The sequence below is a fragment of the Patiria miniata genome, unplaced genomic scaffold, assembly GCF_015706575.1.
Source record: "Patiria miniata isolate m_02_andy unplaced genomic scaffold, ASM1570657v1 HiC_scaffold_22, whole genome shotgun sequence".
In the NCBI taxonomy this organism is placed as follows: domain Eukaryota; kingdom Metazoa; phylum Echinodermata; class Asteroidea; order Valvatida; family Asterinidae; genus Patiria; species Patiria miniata.
The window spans coordinates 18,172,402-18,182,898 of NW_024037061.1; the positions used below are offsets into that span (position 1 = coordinate 18,172,402).

The 10,497-nt window shown below is 38.8% G+C and overlaps 1 protein-coding gene across 1 annotated transcript; it reads left to right on the plus strand.

Annotated features, from left to right (window-relative positions):
- Positions 1-124: 124 nt before the first annotated feature.
- LOC119730980 lies at positions 125-8,577 on the plus strand. The gene is made up of 9 exons (XM_038204060.1): positions 125-173; positions 1,388-1,482; positions 2,421-2,627; positions 3,847-3,906; positions 4,571-4,768; positions 5,152-5,277; positions 6,316-6,403; positions 6,530-6,580; positions 6,909-8,577. Exons 2-9 carry the CDS (start codon positions 1,417-1,419, stop codon positions 6,989-6,991), a joined length of 879 nt encoding a protein of 292 aa, XP_038059988.1. The 5' UTR covers positions 125-173; positions 1,388-1,416; the 3' UTR covers positions 6,992-8,577.
- The last annotated feature ends 1,920 nt before the right edge of the window (positions 8,578-10,497 follow it).

Below are 10,497 nucleotides of genomic sequence, written 5' to 3' on the forward strand. Positions count from 1 at the left end.
ATGATGGGAGGCTTTTGTGGCAATACTAAAGCAAATGCTATATTAAGAATATGACGTAATGGCGCGCAATAATATTATTGCCTGACAAACGCAGTCGTATGAGCTTTGTAAGTACGCCGTGCCAGGCAGTGACGACGGTTGAAGAAGCAGGAACACTCCAGCGTAATTATAAGGTAAAACGATTGCATTTGTTTTTCATTCCGTAAGATTCAATGCAGTCATTCATTACAATTTGTACAATCACGTACAAATTTTACAATGATATGATATTTGATAATATTACGTACACAGCAATCAAGCAGCAAATGAAATTACATTGAGGTATAAGGTTAAGCGAAAGGCTTTGTGTCTATAAGGCACTTGTACAAGTGCAAATTACATCTAGTGGATGTCCAGCATAGGGCGCCGAGGCGGAGCAAAGAAGCAAGAATTTCTGTATTATGTTCTAATATACTATGCAAACTAACCTATGGACACTGAGACAAATATAGGTTACAAGATACTGTGAAATGGACATATAGTACAAACAAAACACAAGATAAGACAGACAACTACGTGTGAGACGAGGCATTTTCACTGAGATAGGGCAATGATTTTTAAGAGAATCATCCTAATTATTCCAGTATAAAAGATGCCTCGACGAACAACACTATTTAATACATTGACGTTCTTTTAAATTGGACGAACACATTTTCCCTAGCACCAATTCGTGTTATTATAGCTTATAGGCCTACATACAATTTAGATGTCTTTTTCTGCGTCAAATACGAAATTAATACAGGAGGGATTATCTTATGCGTGATTGTATACATGAGTTATTCCCGTGAAGTGATATAAGTCATTACAATGTAATAGATTTTAATTGAGCAAACATCATGATCACGATAGCCTGCATTCGAAATTGCACGAACCGCTCGTCTTCGTAAAATAAGTAATGTGTCACATTAACGTTTCGTAAACGTATTAACTGCCCCGATTCAAGATTGAGTAATTTAAATATCGTAAAACGAATGAAATGAAATTGTACTCGGGAGGTACTATTTTAAACGAGTAACATGCCAGTGTTCTTAAATATTGTATTGCTTCTTCGTCAATACGGTTTTCCGAGTAAGTTTTTCATAAAATTATTTTATTTTATTTCATAAAATTATTTAATCTGAATTAGCTTTGTTTTATTAAAAATCAAAGGAACAAATTGTGTGTACTTGAATTGATCGATACAAAATTATGAAAGTTGATTAGAGGACATAAATACATAATTTGTTTATGAAATGCGTAGCTGCCACAGAGGTCATCTTTGAAATGCGAGCAAACATAGATGAACCAACCGACGGCGGACAATTAACTGATTGATTAATTGATTGATTGATTGATTAATTGATTACAGAGAATCCAGAGATACTTTCTGTCACGGTGATGGCCACTACTAATGCCCCTCCTTCCTACGTGGCTGCGCCTCAGCCCGTCGGCCAGCAACAACTGGTAAGCCAGTCATCTCTCCCGGAATATAACAGTTCAGAATAATTATGGTGTAAAGGAAAAATCAAATAGGGCCCCAATATTGTGCACTGTGTGTATATCAGTATTATGTTAATTACTATAAGCCATCACTTATTTTATGATAATTATATGAATGACATTGATGGTGCTTTTATGTTATATACCCGGTATTCACTATGCCTGCTCTGTACCGTTCAGTACAGGCAAGCTGTACACGCCGCTGGTCTTCGTACATAACTACACGCGCACAATACTTATACAGTCCACTTATTACATTAAGTTTGCAATGTCATGTACGTACATGTACATGGACCCTATTCATGTGCTAATTTTGCCATGAAAACAATTAAATCTACCTCAAGGACATAGTGTGTGTCGTGTTGCGCGAGTGTATCAATGAAAACATTGACTTAGTTCATTGTTTTTTTTTTTGTTAGGGTTGCATTGTACCTACACGAAATATTTGTTATCCAAAATATCACGTGTTTTTTTTATTCACAATAATCACTCCTCTTAACAAACCCCAAATTGGTCATTTGACTTATGGTAAAAATATTTTTAAAAAATCATCTCCCATATACTTTTATAAAAGTTGGCCCGAACCCAAATGAGGAAAAATTCTGGAACCTTGTTCTCGTTATTTTGCACTTGGGTGACGTAAGCTGTCAAAGTGCGAAAAAGAAACTTGAATTATCTGAACAGTTGTTTTGCATGCGAACCCCCCCCCCCACTTTTAAATGTTATAGCCTCGCCATGAAAGGGTAAAAAAACATTGAATCAATAATGGTTTTGAACTTGTGGAGGCATCCATACGTGATCCTGAGAGTTTCAAAGAGTGTACCGACAACATGCATAATGGGCCCACACAAGACCAATGAGTCATACCCCGAAAACCATTGACACTCAACCTGATTCACCAGGTGACGGTGCAACCCGCTGCCGGCGTTACTTTCGGCACGGTCAACCCACAGCCTCGAAGTGGTAACTGGAAGGGTATTGTATGGACAGGAATAATTCAAGTGGTTTTGGGTTCCTTAACCGTCATTCTGGGGATTGTCACCCTGACTGAATTTGGCCAGTTCTTCTTTTTCGGTGACATCGGATCTCCAATTTGGTGTGGTATATTAGTAAGTACAATATTCACCCTCATTCCATGCTATTCTTTGTTTATTGACAGTGCTGATTCATTGTTTCTTTGTTTCTTATGTAGCCTTTGATGCCTATTATGATCATCCTTTTGGTAGAATACAGGGCCACTCCATTCCATATCCGCGCATCCATGGCTGCGTGGATGCGCAGTCGGTTTTCTATAGGGCCCTCTATTGATTAAAATTTACTTCATGCCCCCTCCGCATCCGCGCATCCAGGCATCCAATAAAGCGCCCTCTATAATTGATTTAACTTAACTTCATGCCACCGGCGCATTTCTATAGCGCCCTCTATTGATTGAAACTTACTTCATGCCCACTCCGCATCCGCGCATCCGCGCATCCAGGCATCCAAAAAAGGGCCCTCTATTGATGAAAATTTACTTATGCCCTTCCCCGCATCCGCGCATCCGCGCATCCACACATCCACGCATCCACGTCAGGGTAGGTAGGGGTTGGTTTGAGATAGGGAAATAAAGTAGTGAGTCTATAGGGTAAATACAGTAAAAGGTCCTGGGGTAAATAAAAACGCCCTCTATTAATGACTTCATGCTCATCCACCCCGCTTTCGCGCATCCAAGACATCCCAAGCCGTCACTCGGTGTATATACTACGTACTCGTCATTCATTCACTCTCTATAGCGCCCTCAATTGATCACAATTTACCTCACGCTCATTCACTCTTTACCGCCCTCTATTTTTATATATATCTACGTTCATACCGCATGTTGTATACCCACGTACGTACGCGTTAGCATGGGGAATTCTCATATATACCAATGTTGCTTCGTTCTCAAAAGAGTGCCCAACGTCAACGACCCCACTCCTCACATCGCATCCAACTACCAAAAAAAAACCTTTTCCGGCGTGGCCCTGCATTCTATAGTTGCTCCATACTTTTAAACAGAGGCTTATGTGGAGAGCGGGGAATGAATTTTGCGGAATATTTCTCATTAAAAAAGACGAAAAGTTGTTTACATGCACGAGGTTTACGGTGGGATAACGGTGTACGTGTGCAATAATACGTTTACGTTGTACAACAGACACTTTCGTTTTGTGTCCACATCGGAGGCTAAAGTGTCCAATATCTTGCCAAATGAACATTTTGGTTGCATTTGTATACATCTGTTGCACACGTGGGGACGCCAAATGAATCCTCTAGCCTTTCCTAAATCTCAGCAATGATTTTTTTGTACAGTTCTACGTCGTCGCTGGAATCTTGGGCATAGTGTCAGGATGTAAGAAGCATTCCGGAGTGGTAAGCAGTGTTAAGGGTTTCTTACTTGGAAGTATAATAGTGTTTTAGTTGTTGCTACCTTAGACTTTACACAAGTCGGAATTGCTTTAAGTCGGTATCTTAAAAAAGTAGCAAAAATCACTTCGTTTACCTCTTTCCAGATGCCCGACAAGGTACACCTCAGCGCGCATTCCACTTCAGTGCCGTATAGCATGAATGCGCACCCACTGTACGTACATTGTACAACACGCGTATTACACGTACATGTGTGTACATGTACTGCAGAGCATGTGCATACATGTGGTGCAATAGTTAGCAATATCACTTGAAAATAACATGAACATGTACGTTTTTAACATGCTGGTCCGGATTTGACGCATGAGGGCGCGCGTTATGTATGTGTAGCTGTAAGGACGTATGCGAAGGCGATATGCGCTGTGAGTGGATTTACAATATAGGCACAGACCGAGCGCAACCCAGACTTGGCCAAGTCTATTGCTACCTTGAAGTGGGAAATCTTCAAAATGGGTGGGGGAGTAACAAATGAATACAGTCCTGTGATATTTCGCAGATATAAGGACTGAATATTAACATATGACCACTTTAATGGACTTGGACCAATTCCACCAATGGACAAAAAGTCTTTTAGAAAGATTTCGAAGGAATTGTTTTTTTTTCTGCACAGGCTGTCGGCTACATGGTCATGTCCATCTTGGCTTGTCTGGCTGCGTGCTGCGTCATTGGTTTTGGGGCTGCCATGATGGCGATCATCAATCAAGTCTGTCATCCAATTTATACGCGTTATCGTTATGACTACACTTATGGCTATCGTGGCCAGAGCGTCTCGTACTATGACGACCCTCCTTCATTCTGTTATTTGCAGGTGAGTCGAACTTTAATCCCCTGATAATGAAACGTTTTCGTGTTTCTGCCTCCAGGGGTGTCTATCTTTTTTTTCTTCATTTTCTTATTTGTTACATTTATTTATTTCTCAGCGAATTTGCCGTCGTTGCTTCACTTTCGAGGCGCTATATTAATGAGAATCACGTCTCCGCTTTTCTTGATTTGAAGTATTTCCAAACAGCGATTTGTGTTTCAATGTGTATGATGAAGTTAAACGATTTTGAAATCTACCTAGACGTTTACAAGACGGAACGTTAGGCCTACGTACTGCAAAGATATTTAGGTTTAATATGTGTTGAATTGTGGGATACCCTGAAGTGTGAAGGTAACTAATACATCATCTCTTGCAATGATTCTATGCAGGCGGCTGTCAATGCTGTTTATGCTATACTGATAATTCTCGCCTTAGTGGAGTTTGTTGTCGCCATCATTGGTGCCAGCATGACCTGTGGTCCACTCTGCAGTGGTGGATCAGCAACTCAGACAGTGGTACGTGACAACACCAAGTTATGTCCTTGTAGATCTGCATTGCTTTTTTTAAAATCTAGATCAAGTAAAATTCAGTTTTACGCGGTGTAAATTAGCTCATTGTGATTTGTCTTAGGACATGGTGCGTTGGGATTAGGTTATTAAGGACTTTTGAGACCTTGTGATTGTACGAACCGAGCATTTCATGTTTTTGAGGTAAACTCCAGTTTAAATTCACCTGATAATCTATAGTGGGCTCATTTCTAACGTATGTATCGCAGCATAGATGTATCACAAGTATGGCAGTTATTGTTGCATATGGCTATATAAGCCTGCCTTTCATCCTTTGATTGGCTTTCTTTCGAAAGCACTTCTGACAAAAACAATCTACAGGATGAGTAAAAAAAAGGAGACCCAAATGGTGCTCCCATTTTTTTCAAAAGACGTTCTGCATGTAGCGCTTTCCAGATCTACAATATATAAAAAAAACGATTAATAAACTTTCTTTCAGTGAAAGAATCATTCAAATCGCTCGTGTACTTTTCAAGTTATGGAATTTTGAACACAAACACCATTTTGTTTAACATTGTCCACGGATCACATTAAGGTACATGATCTAGGTAAGAGCTGGCAAGCGCTACATTTTCAAATAGGGGGTCACCATTAGGGCTTCCTTTTTTTTAAACTCTCCCTGTAGTTATTGTCCGTGATGCCCTGGACTACCACTGAAGCTAGAAGACGAAACTATGAAAGGATAAATAGGCCTATATGTCACAGCACGGAAACACTTAATACTCGGGAAAGTATAGCGAATGCCTTTTAGACCTAAATTTGCTCAGAGATCATAATAATTCGACCACTTAAAATGTTAACATTATGGTAACACTTAGGTGTCGGGGATTTTAAGAGGAGAGGTCGATGTAAAAAGAAAAACACATTCAGATTCTGGATAAACGACAATTACACGTACGATAGCAAGGTGGTAGGTATTTAATTATAGGATGATGTATTTGAGAGAAAAAACACCCAAATGAAGTATAATTGTTCTCATAATGACAGATTCAATACCAAGCTCAACCACACCTGGTGGTTGCCACACAGCCCCAGGGACCGGCCTTCTACAACATTGCTGGTCAGCCACAAGTTGGTAAGAGACGTCTTAAAAATATTGTTTTCATCTATAGTAATGATCAGATAGAAAAATCCCAGGCTTATGGTCTCTCCTATGCAGTCTCTTGATTCATATAATGTGTTCCCCGTTGTTCTTGTTTAGCCTACCCAGCCCAGCAGGGGCAGTATCCGCAAGCTCAAGCGCCCCCAACGGGTGAGTAATGGTACCAAGAACTCATTAAATAGGTCATCGATGAACTTTGACCTGAAGGCGTGATATCTAGGGGTTGAAACAGACTTTAAGTCTTGCCTTATTCATGTTAAGCTGCATGTGGATGTACATTAGGTTTTAGCAATATGCCTACCTTATGTGTCAATAAAGAGATGTTGCATACGTTTAATTTTCATACAGTGAATGAAGAAAAGTGTACTCAGATATTTCCTCAAAAGCTCTTGTTACATAACAAAGAATGTATACACGGTCTTATCCTTAAAACTGCATTCGGCCATTTTCCCTCAGTTTGTTTTGTTTGAATTTATAGCCTACCCAGCCCAGCAGGGGCAGTATCCGCAGGCTCAAGCGGCCCCCACCGGTGAGCAACAGTACAAAGAACTCGTTCAATAGGTCATCGATGATCTTTGACCTGATGGAATCATGATATCTGGAGTTGGAAGAAGAATTAAATTCTTGATTTGTTCATGTTAAGCTGTATCTGGATGTACATTAGGTTTTAGCCGTACATGCTGTGGGTCAACAAATAGATTTAGATGCAATGCAATAATGTTGTCCTGCTTTATTTTAGAATAATTCAAATAAAAGTTGGAGAACTGGCGCTTATTTTTTTTATAAATGAAGAAAGCATAACGTACTCAGATATTTACTGAAGAGCTGATGTTTCTTAAAGGATAATGTATATTTTTACACAGACTAATATTGAAAATTTCCCGAAATCACGGCATCGGATGCAGACATTGGCTTAATTTGTTGAGCTCCCAAGCACTGTACGTATTTTGGCAGCATCGGATTTTGTTGCCACATATTCAAAGACGTACAACAATGAAAGCCAAAGCCAGGTTTGACACTTAACAAATAAAGGAATCACCCTTATACATTTTACATGGGGCAGGATAAATTCCTGCGTATTGGGAATATTGAGTTGAAGTTTTTTTTTCTGGTTATGGAACTTACTGTGCAATATGGAATCGGAAGGGTTCAATTTTATGTGAGACTTGGCGGAATTTTGTATTATAACGAAATAAAAATATGGCACTCTAGTCTGTACAACACATAATGAGCTACACTTCTTCGATTGTGACCATTAGATCTATTTGTTTAATCTAGGTGATAGCTGACATTGAGTTTAGGTTGTAATTCACGAACTTTGTGTGAGTTTAGGCCTACAGCGTGCTCAGTGACTATCCACTCAGTGAATATCAGATTTGTCTATTATTCAGGATGAGTGAAAAAGAAAGTGACCTAGGGTAGTTGTTTGCCTCTTAAAAAGCAATAACAGTTGACACACCATCGAAGCGTACATTAAACAAGCATGCTTTTTCCACTCATTTCAACAAATAAAATACTGAAATTGATCCATGCCATGAGAAGTTTACTAAAATTTTTACAAACAGACCATACAAATTTTTTACTAAAATATTGCATTTTAGCGCTGTCAATGGAATGCCCTAAGAAGCTATATTGTATTATGTGAGAACCACAGATTGCACACATGCATTTAGATACAAGTGAGATTTTAATAATATTTTTCTAAAATAATGATGGTGATTTTTGTCCGTTTTCCTGGGCAAATGTTCGTTCATTCTTAAAGGCAGGAAAACGTATGTACAAACATGTTCATTGGTGGACAGCTGAATATAGGGATGTGTATTAAAATATATTAACTTGTGAACAAAGCACGCAAAATACATGAAATTGTCAATGTTACTAGTGATTGATATGTACAAAATCGCCCTATGTTTATTAAACTGAGCGAGCCATATATTTTTTTAATATTCTTATTACATTTAGGTTTTAGCAGTCATGCGTCAAGAAATGGCTCTATTTTGCAATACTGTTCATAAAATTGAACTTAGAATGTTGGAGAACTGATGCTTATTTTTTTGTAAAGTATAATGTACTCAGATATTTACTCAAGAGCTTTTGTATGATGGATAATTATTAAATACATTGATATTGTGCCTTTCCCGAAATCATGGCATTAGTTAATGCATTGGCTGCATGTTTTGAGCTCCTAAATACTAGAGTCAGTTTGCTCGATCTGATATTTTTTGACTGCACATTCAAAAGAAAGGAATTATAGCCTGATACATTATACAGGCATGATTAAATCGGTCATATGTGGAATATTGAGTTGATGTTGAATTGTTCACGGTCTGGATATGGCACTTATTGCAATGTGGCAACGGAAGTGTTCAATTTTGTTTCATGGAAAAACACTGAAGAAAAAAAACGAGCAGTGCCCACTTGTACGAAGGAACCAAAAGAAGGAGTGCAGTAATGATAGTTATACAGAACATTCGTACGGGGGAAAACCTTCATTTATGTTTTGCTTGGGTTATGCTGCTAAAATATAAGTTGCATTGATTTCATTTTTGTGATGCCTTTGGTATCATAAACTCCTTTAGTCTTACGAAACCATATTTCAGGGAAAGGGTTTTAAAACTGTAAAATCAGGACATCACGTGCGTTTTTATTATTCCATATATTTCCTTTTCTATCGCAAATTTCGTTATGCAGATCTTTATGTTATAGGTCTAAAATATAAAGAATGTTTTGATTCTGATCGCCGCAGTCCTCAATTGAGGTCAATAAAGAAATTCAAATGTCTTGAATTTGCGTTTTTGTTCTTGAACCGTTTTAGTAGTTCTGAAGAGTTTTCGTCCTGCCTTGATGCTAGTTTTTCCAAACTGTATAAATGGGTTACAAATTCAGTACTGAGAGAAAGAGCAATGCAGATTCAAGAGAGTAAACACTTTATTCACACAATTCCAACATGGCGCAGCCCAATCTTTTCGACTCCAGCGGGCGCTGTGTAAATAGACTGTGAACACAACACTCGACTATACTATTGGATCCACGAAACCCTCACGTGTTCTGTGCAGTCTTTTTTATATTTAATTATTTAATTTATTTATATTTAAATATTACATTATCCTTATAAAAATATTTACAAACGTAGCATAACGTTCACGTTAAAAATAAATGTTGCAAAATGTGCCAAAAGTGTGACCGTATTTGCGGTCTCAATTTGTATGTCAGCATAAAAATGGAGACCGCAAACGTCAAAATTGAGTGGGAGGCTGGATGTTGGAACGGAGTTGAAACTGTTGATTGAGCAACTCCAGACAGAGTAGGTCCAAATGCAATAGCAGATAAACTCACTGAAGAGGAAAAGAGTGCGATGACTTCCATTGACAACTTTCTTTCGACAAATCCGGTTCCACACATCAGCTTTCCAACAACTCGAGCAATTCATGAGATGGAAGCCACCGAGCCGCAATACAGGATGGATTGAAAAGAAATTAACCGAATTCTTAAAATTATGTGGCTCCATTTTGATAAAAGAAATAGGGATAAAGTACATCTTATTGACTTTTAACTGTGAACAATTTCGCGTAATTTTCTTACTCTATGACCGGCGTTGTATCTACATGTATTTCAATAAAAAGATCACAAAACTCGGCTGTCCATGGACGTTCAGATCCCAGTTTTCGTGGGAAAGTGGTGGGGTGATTGGACATCATCTACTGATGGGGGCGCTGTTCAAACCGGCTGATCATGGGCAATATCGGACAATAGGTGCCGCTTATCATGGCGGCACATTTGCCGACGTTTGCGCGACATTCAGAGCGCTCGTAAAAAACGGCACTCTTTACAAAAATATTTGGGGGGGGGGGTTTAAATAACCCTCATTATCCCCTCCCCCCGCTGGCTAGGCCACTAGTATTGCCCTCGAATATGAGTACCGGAACATACTTAAGGAAGCATTTTGGTACAAGTCGATGTTGTTTGAGATTGGCAGTGAAAAAGATCTTATTACGGTATTGGAGGGGTTCAACTTTATGTATGACTAGTCAGAATTTGGAATAGCATTAAAAAAAACCTGTAATCTA

Coding starts and splice junctions, on each gene's coding strand:
- LOC119730980 (XM_038204060.1), top strand. CDS start 1,417: ATGGCCACTACTAATGCCCCTCCTTCCTACGTGGCTGCGCCTCAGCCC. Junction 1,483..2,420: donor CCGTCGGCCAGCAACAACTG/GTAAGCCAGTCA, acceptor CTGATTCACCAG/GTGACGGTGCAACCCGCTGC. Junction 4,769..5,151: donor CTTCATTCTGTTATTTGCAG/GTGAGTCGAACT, acceptor GATTCTATGCAG/GCGGCTGTCAATGCTGTTTA.